At 39.3% G+C, this 20,161-nt stretch overlaps 1 protein-coding gene across 3 annotated transcripts in view; it reads left to right on the top strand.

The window, feature by feature from the left end:
- LOC126174774 (tumor protein p63-regulated gene 1-like protein) overlaps positions 1 to 18,616 on the top strand; it is a 90,062-nt gene extending 71,446 nt beyond the window's left edge. The window contains exons 6-7 of one of the 3 annotated variants that reach the window (XM_049921115.1): positions 9,670 to 9,854; positions 18,088 to 18,616. In XM_049921115.1, the coding sequence (XP_049777072.1) occupies positions 9,670 to 9,854; positions 18,088 to 18,171 (269 nt within the window). In that variant the 3' untranslated portion in view covers positions 18,172 to 18,616. Of the gene's footprint in view, positions 1 to 9,669; positions 14,171 to 18,087 lie in introns of those variants that run through there. The other 2 variants (XM_049921117.1, XM_049921116.1) reach the window with 2 other exon arrangements.
- Positions 18,617 to 20,161: the final 1,545 nt, after the last annotated feature.

Below are 20,161 nucleotides of genomic sequence, written 5' to 3'. Positions count from 1 at the left end.
AACATCCACATACTGCTACAATAGTTTACTGTTGAACATTAGGAGCAGTAAAAAACATAACCGCATAATCCACAGTTCTTTCATAATAATCAGGTACATATGGAGCAGACACTGTCATTGGTTTAACACACGGCCTACTGGTGTAACACTTATCTCACTGTTAAGTTGATGCATTGTTGTAGTTCTAACCAACACAGGTTCCTTGTCTGAAACTCAGCCGTGGACTGACTGTCTCGTGACCAAAAATCAAGCTCTTATATGTCATCACAATAATATATACTGAAACTACACATTGTTTGAAGTTAAATTCATGGAAATTACAATTAAAACTTAACTCATTAAATTAACTGAATACATTGAAAAATTGTGTCTTTTTAACTGTTTCTTCTGCTGCAAGAGTTAGACCGAATTATTTGTTTAAATTGTAAAATTAGCAAATATAGTTATGCAAACAATACTTTTGACAAAACTATTAATTACTTTGGAATTAATTAAGGGCTGGCTTTGTTAACATGTTTTCGAATAGAGCCAAATAGATAATTTTAATATTACTAGCATTTCGTCTTCCAAATGTTTATCATTAGTGCAGAATTTATATTTGTTTATATGTCAACAATAGAGTTTAAGTTACGAAACAATTACTGATTTCACTCTGTAATGAAAGTTTTAACTAAGAATAGTCAAAATAAATTAGAAAATCAATTACCGACATAAAGCTAAGCACAAAATTAGATCTGGTGTTATATTCTTTAAAACTGAGGGCCAACCTTTCTCTTATATGAAAATACAGATTATATTCACGTATGTTAATAGTAATTAGTTAGAAGTGAAAAAATGAATTTTAAGGACACAGATGGCAAAACAAGAGGGGAAGTAAAAAAATCCCAGCTGCTTCATCTCAATTGGACACCATCCTGCACTGCCGTCTAGTGAAAAAAATTATGAATTTATCAAATATCAGAGCAGATTTGTGACTAGATTCAAGACTTCCTAGCAGATAGAACTCAACATGTTGCCCTTACTGGATCAAATTGACTGATGTAAAGGTAATTTCCGGAGTACCCCAAGGAAGTGTGATAGAACTTTTACTGTTTACGATATATATAATTTATCTAATAGAAAGTGTTGGATGCCCTTCAAGGCTGTTCACAGATGATGTGGTTGTCTATAACAAAGTAGCAATGCTAGAAGATAGTAACAATTTGCAGAATGATCTACAGAGAAGTGAGAATGGTGCAGGCTCTGGCAGCTTTCCCTGAATGTAAATAGTGTACCAAGGGGGAAAGTAAGGTTGCACATCTCATAAAGGGTGTTGCTGAGGACATGTATCATGCCCTACTCCTGAAGGAGGTTTCAACAGCAGACAACTTCGTAAAATGGTGCCACTATATCGAGACAATCCATCAAAAAAGAATTACACGCAAGAAGTTTTAACAGCTTCCAAATGTCGTATCGATGTCTGTGATGGAGGAAGGAACTGATTTCACAACTGTTCTTCGTCAGGTAGTGAGAGAGTTCAGAAGGCGCTTGGATTGCAAGGCGAGCAAAAAATGAAGAAAGACATTGAACCCAATCTTTCGTCCTTCATCTCCATTTCAAACGGTGAAAAAGTCGAAACCCAGGCGAAGTTATGTTCCTACAATACCGAATGAGAAACGTGTCTGAGTGCCAAGGAAGACTGACATTTGGAGGACCCAGGATAACCAACCTGTATGTTACCACTGCAGACAACTGGGACATGTGGTGTGCTATTGTCAGTGCCCACACCATAAGACAGCAGACCTATCTTAGCCAATGCCAACTCCGGGACGATGAAGATGAACAACAAGATGTGGGTGCAGGACAACATAGGTCACCGTCACCACAAGCTAGCCGCTGGAGAGTCAAGGTCTCCATCACTGTTTAGAAGCTACAGCCAATCACCTAGCCACTGCAACCTGGAAAACTAAAGGGTGCGGCCTTTCTTGGAGGTGAGGCTGCCGAAGAGAAAAATCTCTCCCATCGATTACTACAAAAATGATAGGAAACTACGTTGATATCCTTGTGGATGGCTGACCAGCCCAAGCTCTTGTGGACTTTGGAGCATCATATTCAGTCATTCCAGAGAAGTACCGTCGTCAGTTGCAGGAAACCATATTTGTCGACACAAGACATCTCTGCTGAAGGTGGCTAATGGGAAATATGTAAACCTGCAGGAAGATGTGTCATTTGTGTGGGTGTAAGTGGCCATACACAGCCCTTAGAAATCCTCATCTTACAAGAGTGTAGAGTGTAGTCATGACGTCATTCTCGGATGGGACTTTTTTGAAGCTTCTCGGGCAATTATAGATTGTGGTCACGCGAAGATTATGCTAGACATGATGAGATACTGTGGACAGGAAGATGCGCATCCGAGTGTGTTGAGACTGTGTGTACTGGATGAAGTGATCATTCCTGCAGTCAGCGCTAGAAAAGTAACTGTCATGTGTCATGCCATGCATCAACCCATGGATCTTGAAGTGGATTGTAAGAGAAGCATACCACTGGAGAATAATTTGGTCATCCCAGCCACTGCCATCTCATTTAAGAACGGATTCGGTGAATTGTGGATAGTTAACTGTCGCTGAGAACCGCAGATTCTTCCAAGACGCATGTGCGTAGCAAATGCTGAGCCATTAATTGCCAAACAGCTGAGCGTTGTAGAAACCTCCCATGCTGAGTCTGTGGGGGAAATTGTTGCTTCCACTATGAGACAAGATCTTCTAGCTTGACTATCACCAGATCTCACTAAGGAACAACAGAAGAAGCTACTTGCCATTTTTCAAGAGTTCTCTGAATGCTTCAATCCACAGGTGATGAGCAAATTAGACAAATTAATTAGACAAATTGATGGTTTAGCACTGGAGACAATCAACCAATAAGCCAGAGCATATTGTGTGTCAGCAACGGAACGTCGAATAATTCACTACGAGGTAGAGAAAATGATGAAAAATGACATCATTCAGCCTCTGCAGAGCCCATGGTCATCACCAGTGGTTCTCGTCAGGAAGAAGGGTGGCAGTTGGCGCTTTTGTGTTGATTACAGGAAGCTTGATAAGGTAACTAAAAAGGACTTTTACCCCCTTCCACAAATTGACGATACACTTGATTGTCTGAAGGGAGCTAAGTTTTTCTCAACCATGGACATGTGCTCTGGATACTGGCAAATCGGAGTAGATGAGGCTGATCGTGAGAAAACTGCATTCACTTCCCCTGAGGGTCTGTATGAGTTTAAGGTAATGTCATTTGGTTTGTGTAATGCACCAGAAACTTTTGAACAGATGATTGATAATCTTCTAAGGCACTTGAAGTGGGCAATGTTTCTTTGTTCTTTAGATGACATTATAGAGTTCTTTGAGACATTTCATGAACACGTAAAAATACTGAGGGCCGTTCTTAAGTGTCTCCAACAAGGTGGACTGAAACTTAATCCAAGAAAGTGTCTCTTTGGAGCAAAAGAAATCAAAATACTTGGACACCTTGTGTCAAATGAAGGTGTTTGGCCAGACCCAGAAAAGGCGAGATCTATAAAGGAATTTCCTATTCCTAAAAGTATTAGAGATGTGAGAAGCTTCCTTGGATTATGTTCTTATTACTGTCGTTTTATCAAAGACTTTTGTATCAAAGCCAGGCCACTCCAAGAATTGTTAAAAGCTGATGCTAAATTTATCTGGGGTGGTACTGAACAGGATTCTTTCGATGTGCTGCGAAAAGCTCGGATGACTGATCCTGTACTTGGTCTGTGTGATGAGAGAACACCTACAGAGCTACACACAGATGCCAGTGGGTATTGGATCGGTGGTGTTCTGGTGCAAATTTCGGATGGAAAAGAGAAGGTTATAGCCTATGCTTCTAGGTCACTTACAAAAGCCGAGAGAAACTACTCAACTATAGAAAGAGAATGTCTTGCTATGATCTGGGCCATGTGCTAATTTTGACAGTATATTAATGGAAGGCCATTCATAGTTGTTACAGTCCATCATTCACTTTATTGGTTGACAGGCCTTAAGGATCCAACAGGACGACTCACCAGGTGGGCACTACGTCTTCAAGAGTATGACATTACCATAGTGTACAAAAGTGGAAGAAAACACCAAGATGCCGACTGTTTCTCAAGAAACCCTGTACAAGACCATCAAGACTTTGATGAAGATAGTGACTGTCTCGCTACACTCCAGGTTCTCTCTGCTGAGCAGAATGACGACACCACAAATTATGCTAGCCTTAAATTGGTCAGAGGATATGAAAGGACAATTTAAGTTAGTTAATGGATTACTTTGCAAGAAAAACTTTGATCCATTTGGAAAGAGGTGGTTACAAGTGATTCCTAAACACATGCACTTACATGTTCTACCGAAATTCCACGAGATGCCTGAGGCCGGACATTTAGAATTTATTAAGATACAATAGGATCCGCAAGAGATTTTTCTGGCTAGGTTTATTTAGGAGTGTCCATCACTATGTGTCACACTGTCGAGAGTGCCAGTGGAGAAAGGCAGTTCCTCAGAAACCACCTAGCCGACTCATACAAATTTCACCAGCCGAAACACCTTTCCAGCATGTTGGGATTGACCTTCTTGTCCGATTTCCAACATCTGCTCGTGGCAGTAGATGGATTATTGTTTGCACTGATTATCTGACATGCTCTGCCATTACAAAAGCCATGAAAACAGCGGAAGCATTCGAGGTAGCCAAATTCATCATGGAAGAAATTGTACTAAAACACGGTTCCCCAAAGATCGTTAATTATGGATCAAGGGAAAGTTTTTCAATCAAATCTTGTGACAGAGATAAACCGTCAGTGCAACATTACTCATCACATGATGACTGCCTACCATCTGCAAAGTAACGGGCTTACTGAACGCCTTAATAAGACCTTGGCCAACATGCTATCAGTGTTCATCAATGTTGAGCATAGCAACTGAGATGAGGTGCTACCTTTCGTGACGTTTGCCTACTACACCACCAAACAAGACACCACAGAATTTACGCCATTTTTCTTGGTGCAAGGGCGTGAGGTGACTACAACAATGGACACTGTGTTTCTGTTACATCCTGATGATGTGGACAATGACTACATTGGCGAGGTGTTAACCAGAGCTGAGGAATCCCAGCAGTTAGCTGGACTCCACATGCTGCAGGCTCAAGAAAACTATTGCCGAAGGTATGACGCAAGCCACCACCCTGTTGTCTACCAGCCTGGTGACCTCGTCTGGATCCACTTCTGTTCAGAAGGATGGTCTCTCTGAGAAGCTCCTCAGGCAATACTTTGGACCTTATAAAGTTGTAAAACAGTTGTCTCATGTTACTAATGAAGTTGAAGATTTCGACCCCCAACACAAGAAGACGAAAGATCAGAGATACGGTCCACGTCCTTCGAATGAAGCCATATAAGGATCCTGCAACCCAGGGTAAATTCGAAGCTCCAGTGACAGGCAACAAGCGGAAAGGTGATGAAGAGTGTAGCGGCAAAGGAGGTTCTAAGAAGATCACTGCAAGGGCGAGCACCAGTCATCGGGAGGTGGAGTATGCAGGACCGATGACTCGTTCCCTGACTAGGAGGACGTAACGCCGAGACACTGTTCTCTTAAGGAGGGAGCAATGTCGCAGAAGAAGCTGAGTAGTACAGTCACGGTGGTGTAGTGGTTATGCTAATAGACTGTTGCATGGAGGTTCATGTGTTCAAAACTCACCTGAACTGTAAAATTTTAATTTCTGTATTCGGTTTGAGTACATTCTAGAAATACCCACAAATGTCGAGAATCATTGTACTGGAATGTTCTGTAACTGTTTATATACGGTATGTTTTCTGGCCAGAGGCAGTTCGGTCTGCACTCTTGTATGTGCAAGTGCTGAATAAACCTTCATTAAGTGAAGTTAGTGTTTGTCATTCATCTAATTACACCTTCTTCTACGTGACAATATTGTAAAGAACTCATTTCCTTGTTTCTTGCCTGATAACTTTTTTCTATGCTTTCAATAATTTTATGACAGTATTCTAGGCCTTGCTAAGTTGAAGCCAATGTTCTGGTTGATAAGATTTTGTGCCAACCTGATCTCAGTTGCTTCTTTAATAGTATTATTTCTACAACACCATGCTTCTGTGGCACCACAGCCCACCTTCCCGTAGTAAAACATCCTCCTTCCCCAGCACAGTGCCCCCCCCCCCCTTGCCGACGTGCCCCCCTCCCTCTAGCGCCACTGCCTCCACTGCTGGAGCCATACTGCCCCCCACCCCCTTCTATCTCACCCGTGCTTCACCTCCCCCCACACCACCACCACCACCACCACCACCACCACCATCACCATGTCTGCGCTGCATGCACACCATGCTCCTTTCATCTGCTGGCACTCTGCCTTCTCCCACACCTCTCCGCCTTGCAGCACACTCAGCCTGATGCTGTCCTTGCACTTGAGCCATCCCCCTGCTTGAAGCCACCATCCTCTCTGCGGTAGAAGAATTGAGTAATGTCATGTACTTCATAGTCATCAATTTGATGTTAAGTTTGTAGTGAATCTCATTTAGTCTACTCCATATAACTTTGATCTATCTTCAGTTTACCCTCAATCCATATTCTACTATTGAGTCGAAGTACTGTAATTTTTCTTCAGGATAGCAATGACATCGGTGAATCTACTCATCAGTATTCTTTCATCTGTAATTATAATCCCAATTATGAACCTTTGTTTTATTTCCATCATTGCTTCTTCTGTGTGTAGATTGTGAACAGTATGGTACTGTATCTGTGTCATACACATTTTTTTTAATACTCCTTATATTGACTCACACCCCATGTGAGCCCTAAAGCTCTTACGACCCTTATACCCACCTATGGATCCAATAACCCTCCACTGCATCGTTCGATCTCAATGACCCATTACTCCTTGCAACGACCTAATACCCTCCTAACACCCTATACTCCCCTTCAGTGGCTCCATACCTTTACTTAACCCACATTCCCATCCAGTGACTTGAAATACCCACTGACCTCTTGCCCCCCTATACTGACCTCTTGCCCCCCCCCTATACTGACCTCTTGCCCCCCACTATACTGACCTCTTTCCCCCCCTGTACTGACCTCTTGCCCCCCCCCTATACTGACCTCTTCCCCCCCTATACTGACCTCTTGCCCCCTCCCCCCTATACTGACCTCTTGCCCCCCTCCCCCCTATACTGACCTCTTGCCCCCCTCCCCCCTATACTGACCTCTTGCCCCCCTCCCCCCTATACTGACCTCTTGCCCCCCTCCCCCCTATACTGACCTCTTGCCCCCCTTTACTAACCTCATACCCCGTACCAACACCATACCACCCTACAGATGTCATACCCCCTACCAACGCCATAAACTCGCCATGATTAAAACCACTCTTCCTCACACAAGATTATGCCTCCTGTAAGAGATCATGCCTTCTGAACACCATCATGTTTTCCAAACATCATGCCAACTGAACGACATTATGCCTACCACATGAGAACATCCACCCAACACACTCACCTACTCGAGAAATATGCGTCCCTTTATGACCCTCAAATACATCCTCACTTATGCCTCCCCAGAACACACTGTGACACCACAGGGCAACATTAGCATGTCACCTAAGCCCTCTCATGCTTGCCTACCCCCTTCATAGTCACCTACCCTACTTCACAATTACCTATGTGCCTGCATGTGTCCAGTGCTTACACATGTCCAGGGCCTCTGCCTTTGGCCTTATGCCCGTGGACATGGCCCTATGCCCCCGCACACGGCCTCGCATCCCTGCATCTGGCCCCTCAAACACTCACATGACCTGATGCGCACTCGCGTGGCCCTGCTTTGCCCTTTTTGGCCACACATGGGCCTACAAAGCCTAGCATGGCCCTATGCAGTGTTGCTTGGTGTTATGCAGCCATACGAGTCCCTATGGCCCTGCACTGGTCCCTTTGTGTACCCCTATGCATCCCCATCCCCACACAAGTCAGTTCGTGAGCCTCTAGTGTCCATTCATTAACATTGATGCCATGACATAAGTCCCTTTGTGTGCCCCTTCCCTAGCTCCTACGCTCCTGCATGGGTCAAACTTGTATGTTCCTTCATGGGTCCCCTCACAAGGCTCATCACTCCTGTGTGGATGCCCTACATCCCTGCATTCAACCCCTTCACAAGGCCACCTTGCCCCTGCATGGGTCTTTCATGAGGCACTACACCCCCCAGACAGAGCCCTTCATGGGGCCCTGCACCAGCATGTGGGTCCCGTCAAGAGTCCCTGCGCCCCCATATGGGTCCCTTTGTGAGCCCCTATGCCACCATATGGGTCCCAACGCAAGCCACTTCACCCCCACAGTATATTCCCTTCTGTTGGCTGCCTAGTGACTGTTCCTTGCCCTGTCTCCACCCTCCTCCTTTCTTCATCCCTATCGCTTTCTCCATCCCTCTCCCTCTTTCCATCCCTCTCCCTCTCTCCATCCATCCCACCCTATCCATATCTCTGCACTTCCATTAGTCCTGTCTCCATTTCTCCCTGTCCCCTGTGTCCATTTCCTTCCCATTTCATCATCTTTGTTCCCCCTTCTCCCATTACGCTTTTTGATCCCCCACTCTCTTATTCTCTTTCCTTTTTCACTCTCTCTCATTCCCCCTACCTCTCATTTCCCCTCCTTAGTCCCCCCTTGTTTCTCACTCCTCTTCCTTGTCCCCTCCTTTATCACATCCTTTCCTTGTTCCCCATTCTCACTCATCCTCCTTGTGTCCCCCTGTCTCATTGCTCTCCCTTGTTCCCCCTTTCTCACTCGCCTTCTTTGCCCCCCCCCCCCCCTACCTTTCACATTGCTCTTATTTGTTCCCCCCTTTCTTACTTCCCTTCATTGTGTCCCCCTTTCTCACATCTCTTCCTTGTTCCTCCTGTCTCACTTCCCTTTTTAGTTTCTCCCTTCTTTGTTATCCTCTCTCATTCAGTCTTGTTTTCACCTTGTTTATATTCTTCTCTCCTGATGCTCCCTCCTCGTCTGTTCCCCTTTGTCTTCATCTCCTCACCTTTTCTCCATACCAATGCCCCCCCCCCCCCAACCCTGTACCACTAATCCCTGACCCCCACACTGTTAGTCCCCTACCACTAATCCACGAGCTCCACCCCACTAATCCCCCAACCCCTGCCACACGAATCCCCCCCACACACTCTGCTAATCTCCTGTCCCTGTCTGTGTCCCATTAATCCTCTAACCTCACTCCACTAATCCCCCACCTCGATCCGACCCGCAAATCGCCCACTCCTACCACACTAAATGCCCACCCTGCCCCGCGAATCCCCGCCCTGCTAAATGCCCATCCTTACACAAGTAATCCCCATTCTCAGCTCCACCCACTGCTCCCACTGGTCTTCACCACCACCGCCACTCTGGTCCCCTAACCCAGCCTCACTCATACCTGTATTTTCCAGCACCTAGCCTGTGTGCTGCTATCCTGCCAGTCCTGCTGGTCCATCCTTTCCCATTGTTCACTTTGTCCATTCCTCCCCTTTAGCATTTACTGTCACTTGTATAACTAACTCTCTTGTCATACTACGGAGCGCTATTTATTTGTTAATGTTCATTTAAATAGAGCTAACTCTTTTAACTGCTATGCGGATTAATACCAAAACTAAAATAAGTTTTTTATTTGTGTTTAATTTCAGATGGTGATAGCAATAAAATGTATGATGTTGAAGACTTTGCACGTAAACTTGTGGATGCTGTGGAACACATACAGAAGGAGGCTGATGGTCCAGTATGCAGAGTGGAACACAAGTCTATCGTGCTCCAGAATTATGTTGGCCTGGGTTCTGTAATACACAACAAAAATTCTTTAGGGTTCTTTAAAGTACGTGGAAAATTTAGTTTTTAATTGTTCCTGGACGAAACTTTGTTCGGGGCTGACAGGCAGGCTAATGCAACTGTCATCTACAGTAATTAATTTACAAAAATATGTTCCTATGTTCGAAATTCCTCAAAACAGACGTGTAAGGCGTAAAGTTATTTGTTTGTGTTACTAATCCTTGAGAAACTACCTGTATAATAGTATAATGGCAGAAGTACTACTATTTTAGGTTCAATTGCCTTCGAATTTTACATCATTATGTTTTGACCTGTGTGACTGTTGTTGTGGGTAAAAATTTGTATGTATGACAAGTTTTTGGAATTTTGAAATGTAGCTTCTGTTATTTAAATATACTTTGTATGGTGTTACACACTGTATTATATACTAGCAGTAATCTGCTGTTTCTGTAAGTTGTAAAATTTGGTGAGGTTATTGCCATTCTTTTTTGCACAGATTTTGTTTATGTTTACCATTGATAGTTTTTTATGCTGCACTGTAGAAATATTTTGTAAATCATAGTTTTATCCATCTTAAGATTAGTCAGTAGTCCTTGACACTACATTGATGTGAAAGCAAATTAACATGACAGGTAGTAAAGACTAATGTACTGAACAACCAGGAATGGTAGTGCACTTTTTCTTTAACCCACTTTTAAAATCTCACATAAAATAATGAAGTATCATATTTATTTCACATGCCACTGTTTATATTTATTTGTTATTGTATTTGAAGATGTGAGTAGATACAGAGGTGTGATATTTATGTTGAAAATAAGTTAACACTTTACATTTCAGGCTTAATCTTTCAGCAGGCATCTACAGAACCATTCAGTATATGATGTCTCAAAATATTATACTGTCCTTTATTATGAATTTAAACTTTGAATTTAACAAAAAATTTAAACATTGAATTTAACAAAAAATTTGCTTTAAACTTACTTTATACTACAAATGAAACTGAAATTGCCCAGTTGTATTGCGTGTTTAAATGGACAGTAAAATTTAATATTTGCAGTTTATCAATGCATTCAAAAAGAACTGAAAAAGAAAATACTGCCTGATTGTTTTCAGCCAAAGCCATGAATTTTCATGTTGAAGAAGCTAGTGTAACTGTTGAAATCCACCAGTTAGACACAGTTTGTGTTACTGTCATCTTGTTTATGGGATAAAAATTGTTGATTTCCAGACCCAATTACTGACTGTAATTGTGGAATAGGTCAGTGGCCTTGATCATTATGGAAATCCACTGACTTGAATTTATGATACTGAATTTTCTGTACATCATGTGTATTAATACGCCTTGAAACCATTGGAAGACTATTGAAATAGGAAATAGTTTTTGACGTGTCCCTAAACATAGTTTAATTTAATTAACATCAGTAGTTCAGTAGTAATGCTCTGAATACTTATTTTTTTCTCATGCTTTTCACTTCTTGATGATGTTGATGAATATCAGAAGTAGTTGGACTGAGCTGTTGTCCGAGATGTTGCCTTACCAAAATAACTAAACAATCACAGTAATTCATTTGTGTAACAGATTATGTCTGTGTTGTAATGCAGCAAACAGTAGGTTTGAAGGTGTTATTCACAATATGAATTGCATGAAGAATTGCAGTTAAGCTTTGTCATGGAGTGTAGTTATTGACGGTTGATTTGTCCTCTACATTTTGTGCTCTACAGCGTCCTCTTAAGTGATATCATTTACTGAGACATAACTAGTATAAGGACCTAATTTACAGACTGTTTAATTCTTTTAGTGTTCATAGTCCATGATTCCTATACGGAAAACCATGACATGTAACTCCTATGAATAACGGTTTTCTTTAAAAATGGAATAGAAATCAAAATGATGTTTTCACAAATAATTCTTTGTTAGCTAAACTGTACTTCTGTATGGCCCATGCTATTGTGAAACCATCATACATTTTGAAACTCATAAAGCTCTACTTTTAATTTACTTATGTGTTCTCGAGAGAGTGTGTTGTTTATTATTGTAAAATTCCATCTAGATTGTAAGAATGTTTACCCATTTTTAATTCCTATTTTAGGAAATTTAAGATATACACTATGAGCTTCAGTTGTATTTTTGAATAGATGTACATATATTATATTGTACAAACGTATAAAGCACATTGTATGTTGAGGAGAGTGAAGAAAAGCTGACCATGTACCTAGTCATGTCCTAGTCAGTAAGAGAAATAAAATGGCAATATAGGTCATTCATTATTGTAATAGTTCAACCAAAAAGAATTATTATATCTACTATGTCTGCAGTTCTGTCTCTTAAACAACTGTAATGCTGTAATTGTTGATTGAAATTTTACCTTCCCATTATGGATCTCAAAAAAATGATTTTTGCATGTAGGGGGTGCCATGGTTTATATGCATCATTTCATAATATGTGTAGAGAATGATGAAAGGAAGGCACAGATACTGACTTACAATTATCTCATTCTGGATATAAATTCCATAAACTAGTTTCAAACTGAATTAATTGTTTTTAGACACAAATGTGTCATTTTGGTACTGTCACATCCCAAGAGTGGTTATGTCTGACATTGAAGAAAGCAGGTTCGTGTTGTGGGATTCAGCTGCTTTAACTAGATGGGAGAGAAACTTGACTTGTCTTGATGTTATTCCCTGAGGTACCTATCGGTGATTTAATGATGACTAGAATAAGTGATTCAGAAGATACAGTTGACTAAAGTCTATTCTACAGTTTCAACTACAGGAAATTGCTGACCTTACCACAGTATCTTCCAAAGAGAGACCACAACCTTGTATGGTGGTGATGACTGCTTGTCATCATTCCATATGTTCACAGAAACTCCCACACAAGATGCAATACCCCAGAAAACCAACAGAGAACTATCTCCATATCAACATTTTATAGGGCACATCTTAATCTTTGCCTCGATGTCTGGTGAAGCAAACTAACCAACCACATCATCTCCACTGGACATACTGTCGCTAAATTTTTGTGCTCTCTTCCCTTTAAAATCTTCTGCCCCAGTAGTGTTATAAAATTGTGGGTGTGTCTCTTGATTAGTTCACAGTGAGTGTTGGCATACCAAAAAACTAAGTGAAAAGAAAGGGTTGAGGGTGGGGAATAGATATGACCTTGATTTACAGCCAACTGATGAGTTCATACAAAAACGTGAGTGCCCATTGGCCACCAGTGACATGCTTGACTCCCCACCACGAGACCTCATTCTTTCTCTCACACATCTAATACTTTTGTCCTTTCAAGACTGGTATCTTTAGCATTTTTGCCTAATCCTGTTTTACTTGCTATGCATTGTCAGCTTCACATGTTGTCCTTCCTGTTTTGTTTGAGCCCTGTGTCTGTGTTATTTCCCCACAGGCTGGTGATCAGCCTTGAAGTCAGTTTGGTCTGACTACATGCCACCTTGTGACTGCTCCTGTCAGGCTCAAAATCTGTCTCTTCTTTATTTCGTTCTTTATTATTTATAAGACTTGACTTTTCTGTTGTGAACACAGCATTTCCTTACTCAAATGGAAAATGAGTTTCATGATATAGACTTTTACAATATTCAAACTTAATAAATTACGTACATGAAGGCTATCTGATACACCAATCAAGATTTGATGCTAATACTGCATCAGATGATTGAGATTTTAGTAACACTTCTATTTATAAAATTTAAAATGTCATAGGAAATTACTTAATAAAGAAATACACACTGTATTCTGCTGAATGAAGACAGACCTACTCAGTTATGTGAAAGGCACATACTAAGCTCGATCTGGTCTTTGAGTAATTTCATTGAGAAACACGGCAGTATCAATTGTTGGAAGTATTTGATGCTGAACTACTAAAATAAGACATTTTTTCTTCATAAAATAAAGAAAATTTTATCTTATCTTTGTCTTTTGTTTTTGAAACTATTTATACTCATTCGGTATTGGTAGTTAATAATAATACTCATGTGTGCAAATATATCAAATAAAATGGGAATGGCACTTGAGAGAAATACTTATTGAACTTAGAAGAAAGATTATTATGTTAAAGGTATAAGCTGGTTGATTCACACTTCAACCCTGAATAAACCGAGTGCTTTTTAGAGAAATATGAATGAAATAAACATAAAGTGCAATATGCATTGTGGATAGTGCTTCACTGTCTTCTATTTATTACGCTTTTGCAAAAGGAAGTGTTTGGAGTGAAAAATACTATGACAACATAATTCTGATGTTTTTCATGTGTCTCCCATATAATTACAAACTTCCAAATGTTATTACCCAGTTCACTGCAAGTTGAAAGTTTGCGAAGTTTCTTCACAAAATGTACATCAGCATAATTTTGGTGTTGCCATACTTAAGTTCAAACACATTTCATAAGACACGAAGTTTATTAAACCTGAAAAATGAATTAAAATTTTTCACCATTTTTAATAAACAGTTTAACTGGAAATTAATAGTAATCCTTTTAGTGGTATATCTTAAAGTATGAAACTATACCTTTTTAGAATGTCATCAGTCATCAGTCACCTGCATCAAATACACAAATGCATTGCAAATTCTCTGTTACTTCTCTAGGGGAATCTAGATCTCAATTGATGCACACATCAGAGAAGCCATTGCTTTAACCCTAAATTATGTCAGTTCGAAATGGAACAACTGAAACAAAAGTTGTTGTTGTTGTTGTTGTATATATGTGTGTGTGTGTGTGTGTGTGTGTGTGTGTGTGTGTGTGTGTGTGCGTGTGTGTCTTCGCATGAAATAATACTTCTGTATTACTTCCATATGAGAAAATCTGGTAGTGTTTGGTGCATAGAGTAGAACTTTCATGTGTAAAAGGATAGCACCAAACACTAGCTGCTTTTCTCAGTTGGTAGTATTCTTTCATGTGAAATATTATGTACACACACTTCACATGATAAGTATGTTTATCTAATTGTAATGTGGGTTGATAGTAATAGTGAGAGCTGATAGTAAAACTGGCAGAAATAAGAGCTCACACCTTAAAATAGTGAAACATAACTGGCAATAAGGATAATGAAAGTGTGTGGACTAACTATGATGTGATTGAGGGTCCTGAATTGAATACTTGCAATCGCAAATGAGGAAACTTTAACTTGATTTCTTTGATTCTGAGCTTTCTCCAATATCATTATTTTTGTGCTATAGTTGGAATTCTGCTTCTTATAACTCTGGTGAGTGACGTGAATTGAAGTTGTAAATAATAATGAAACTGAGAAGTGCAATAAAAGTTTTGACACCAATTATAATTATTTATATGATACACAATAGATGTCAGATAGATGTATTTATGTTCAATTTAAGAATGCTCATAAGTGTACCTTTTCAATATTTTGTATGAATATTTTGGTCATAGTCACATTAATCATCAGGAATAGTGTCTAGATTTGGTAGATTAAATGATACGTCCATGTACTTGGAATTATTTGAGTCATTAGAGAGGATGATGTTGCTGATTTTATAAGGATTTATTTAAGTGCAATAGTGTGAGGTAAGCAATTACTAGGTTAACAATTACTTTTGCTACTACTGATTGTCACTGCTTTGTCAGATGGACAAAGCTGATGTACACTGTTACCTTCCATTGTGGATGACCTTTTTGAAGGCTAAATTGAAGCAATAACCAAAGTTGTGGACACCCAACTGTGCAGAAGAAACATTATGTGAAAAAAAAAAAAAACCAAGGTGTTTGTGAATTTATATGACTATTCCAAATGCTGCCTGAACTTTCTCTTTGCAAATTTTGAATGTCCATATACTATAACCATGCTATGATAGAAGCAATATATTATTCTTTTTAATGTACTATGATCTCATATGTTAGGTCACTGAAGTAGCTTACATGCCTAAACAATTTGTTACTGCATGGCCTAATCAGTAAATAAATGTTTCATTGAAACTTTTTAACAAGTAACCCATGAGAAACATATCATTCAAAGTTGTTTGCTGTTAAAGAGTGTGATATTGTAAAATATATTTGGCATTGTGATAATATATAATTAAAGACTTATTATCATCGTCATCATCTGCTAAACTCTATATTGTTCAAGTAAATTAATTCAGAAATACTAATACAAATAGAATGTAATTTGGTACACCATTTATGAAATTTCTGAACATATTTAATAGGTGTGTTTGTCTCTGAATTTGTTAAATTCTAGAATTTTTGATATGCCTGAGACTGAGCACCAAATCTCTAGATTGGTGTCCAACAGCATGGACTTGAGGTTATATACATTTTGAAAATATGAAAGCAATTACCTGGCTTGAATTTTTGAGGTACATTGTACAGTATTGACGGTGCAATATAATGTTGAAATTGGAATCATAATTTTAATACTGTTGCATCAAATTTGAATTTTTAATAAAATAAATTGTTAACAAAGTAGTATTGCTTTCCTTGGCTTCTTAGTATCCCAAAACCTTTTGTATAACATGCAATTCAAAAAGTTGTGATTCACAAACAAAAATTTAATGTTTCATTAATTCAGAACCTATGGTATAAAGTAACTGGATTTTCAGGTGCTATGAAGAAAGTTGAATGTGAAGGAATTAATACACTTAATAAATTGCGGCAATATTGTACAGAAATGAACAATGAGATAAAAAGTATAGAGTAATTTAGAAAATAGATAAAAACTTTCAAATAAAGTTTATACAGTATACACAGTTTATTATTATTATTATTATTATTGAGAAATGTACACTCATATGGAGCATTAATATAAAAACTTATTTAAGTTTTTACAACTCCCCCCCACCCCCTCTCCCCAAGGCATTTCAGCCCTTGATATAGTCCTTTTAGTTTTTGTTCTCTTTGTTCACAATATATCCTTGAGTCTTCTTCTGTTATGTTTGTCACATCTGTTGTATAGATGTTGAACTACGTAGGGCTCAGAGCTTCCTCAGAGAACTTATTCATATGATAATTTTCTTTGAGAATTCCACATTGTTGTTTATCTGGATCAGGTTTTATTGAAAGCATTACTCAATTGTTCTCACAAGTGGGTCCACTTCTGTTCATTCTTTTCAGTTTGTCTATTAGTTTTCCTCTGTCTACAGAGTTGAACACTTTCCTGAGCTCTACAGAGACTGTGTATTACATTCCACTTTGGTGTCGGTGTATCTTCTATTTGATTCATTAAGTATTTTACTGCTGTACCATGCTCGTGCCCTTCATAAAGGCAAATCGACATTTGGAATGTTTCCCTCAACTGTATCAAATAATCATGTTGAGCATTTTTGTAAATTTTTGGAAGGAAGCATTTTGTAGTGCCACTCCTCTGAATGAATCGGGTGATGCTCTGCTTTCCTTCCATTTGTACAGCATCGTAATTGTTGCTGTTTGTAGATTATGTGCAATGGATATAGAACCCAATGAAATGATTCTTCACATTACAAATACATAACCTTTTGATATGTGATGGAGGACATTTGTATCATGACTTTCATTTACCTCCTTTCCTGTTACAATCACAACTGACATACAGAAACAATAATTGTTGATAAGATCACAGTGTGATCAGTACTACACTGATATGTGCTATTTCGTTCTGTACTGACATTATTCAACATTGTAAATTTGTCAGGAAAGCCTCTACTTCACAAATAATTGCTGCATCTGCATTTACATTAAGTAAATATTGTTTGCCACCTACTGCGAGATCAATATTTACAAAGCCACTTTTGATATTTAACAAAAAACCGAAGTAACCTACATTAGTAACAATAGAGACTTGTTTACAACAAATTACTTAGGGTAATGAAAAGTCATATCTGGCTCAAAAGTAATTGAAGGAGTACAAAACAGAAAACATTGCTAAATTTGTGGGTGATGTTCTTCAGAGAAATTAGTGAAGAATAGACGTACTTCTGTGTGGTACCTTATTGTGGCCACCTACATTTTGCTAATGCTGAAATACACTATGTGGATGTTCGTTACCTTTACTCCTTGTATAAGCATGTCTACTTATCATGCAGCTAATACTGTTATTCCATACTTGAATCTATGTTAGCGTATAAGTGGCTGGCAAAGTAGGTTTTCTTTTACTGATAGGAATTCCTAAGATTGTACCTTGTCTCTAATGGGAGCTTCTGAAACAATTTTGCAACAGAGTACTGAATGCTAGATTGGGAGGCAAAGTCTGCATTGAAATCATAAGTAGCAGTCATAAAGTTTTAACAATCGCTTTAACCAAATAAAGTGATGTAATTAACTTTTGGTTTGTTTGCAGGTACAAGTCTCCAGTCCGACACACATTGAAATCCTCATGCCACAATACTGTATAATGCCACAGTGCAGTAGCATACCACAATAGTCGGAGTCATGAACGATGGTGGTCACATTAGACTTGTTTTGCGTATATATGCTGTGTCACGTGACTATTTCAAAGTCTGCTGAAAGAAATATATGGTGAAGTACCACATGATGCATCTCCGAAAGTACAATATTTTGATTTTCTGGTGATTTGTTGAAATGCTACAGACCTCTCTAAATGAGAGAGTTTGTGAAGGTGTCGTAACAAAAGGGGAAATTGAAAAACTGTAATAAAGAAACCAAAAGTGATAGAGATCTGAATTTATTTTCAGTAAATAGTTTGTTCCCAATACTATGAGGCATGATTAATACATACACACTTCTTAGCTTTTTTTTATTTTAATTTTTTTAGGAAAATAGACTTTTTGTGAATTTAAAAACTATGTTTTGATAATACGATTAGTCACAGGATTTTAACTGTCAGCTATGTCATTAATGCATGAAATTCTTAAACTGTCAAAGTACATAAAGATGAAAAAATCTAATTTTTTTGGTTTTTTAGAAATTATTTTCTCCAAAACCCCATCGTAAATGTTCTAAAAATTTCATGGTGTGTTAGTTGGTCTTTGTACTTAGGGAATTTACAGTCAGAGTGGGCAGTTGTTGTCTGTACAAAATGTGAGAAATTTTTCAGGTAGAGGTCAAAAAAACATGGACACTTAAATATTTAAACTAATCGCTGATTTTAAGTAAATGTCATGCAAAACTGATATTTCTCAATCAAAATAGTTACTGTACAACATTATAAGTGAGTGGGAAAACAATTTACAATTTTGTTCGAAAGCATTTTATACTGAAGCGCCAAAGAAACTGGTATAGGCATGCATATTCAAATACAGAGATATGTAAACAGGCAGAAGAGGGCACTGCAGTCAGCAGTATTTGGCACAGTAGTTAGATCGGTTATTGCTGCTGCAATGGCAGGTTATCAACATTTAAGTGAGTCTGAATGTGATGTTATAGCCATCACATGAACGATCACAGCATCTCCGAGGTAGTGAAGAAGTGGGAATTTTCCTGTATGACCATTTCACAAGTGTACTGTGAATATCAGGAACCCAGTAAAGTATCAAGTACCCAATACTGCTGCGGCTGGAGAAAGATCCTGCAAGAACGGGACCAACGACGACTGATGAGAATTGTTCAATGTGACAGAAGTGCAACGCTTCTGCAAATTGATGCAAATTTCAATGCTGGGCCATTAACAAGTAGCAGTGTGCAAACTATCAACAAAACATAATCAATATGGGCTTTCGGAGCTGCAGGCCCACTCGTGTATCCATGATGACTGCACATCATGAAGCTTTATGCCTCACCTGGATCCTTTAACACCGACATTGGGCTGTTGAGACTGGAAACATATTACCTGGTTGTACGAGTCTCGTTTCAAATTGTATCGTGCGGATGGATGTGTACGGTTATGGAGACAAGCCCATGAATCCATGGACCCTGCATGTCAGCAGAGGGCTGTTCAAGCTGGTGGAGACTCTGTAATGATGTGGAGCATGTGCAGTTGTAGTGATATGAGACCTCTGATATCCCCATATACGACTCTGTAGTTACACGTATGTAAGCATCCTGTCTGATCACCTGCATCCATAATGTTGGTTGTGCTTTCTGACAGACTTGGGAAATTCCAGCAGGACAATTTGACATCCCACATGTCCAGATTTGCTATAGAGTGGCTCCAGGAACACACTTGAGTTTAAACACTTCCGTTGGCACCAAACTCCTCAGACATGAACATTATTGAGTATATCTGGGATGCCTTACAATGTGCTGTTCAGAAGAGATCTCCACCCCGTCGTACTCTTACGGATTCATGGTGCCAGTTCCCTCCAGCACTACTTCAGACATTAGTCAAGTCCATGCCACATTGTGTTGCAACACTTCTGCATGCTTGTGGGGGCCGTACATGATATTAGGCAGGTATACCAGTTTCTTTGGCCCTCAGTATATAACAAAAATGAGACATAGAATATGTATACCCA

The sequence above is a fragment of the Schistocerca cancellata genome, chromosome 3 (genome assembly GCF_023864275.1).
Source record: "Schistocerca cancellata isolate TAMUIC-IGC-003103 chromosome 3, iqSchCanc2.1, whole genome shotgun sequence".
NCBI lineage: Eukaryota > Metazoa > Arthropoda > Insecta > Orthoptera > Acrididae > Schistocerca > Schistocerca cancellata.
The sequence above is the reverse complement of the archived record's forward strand: the minus strand, read 5'-3'. Positions and strand labels throughout refer to the sequence as shown.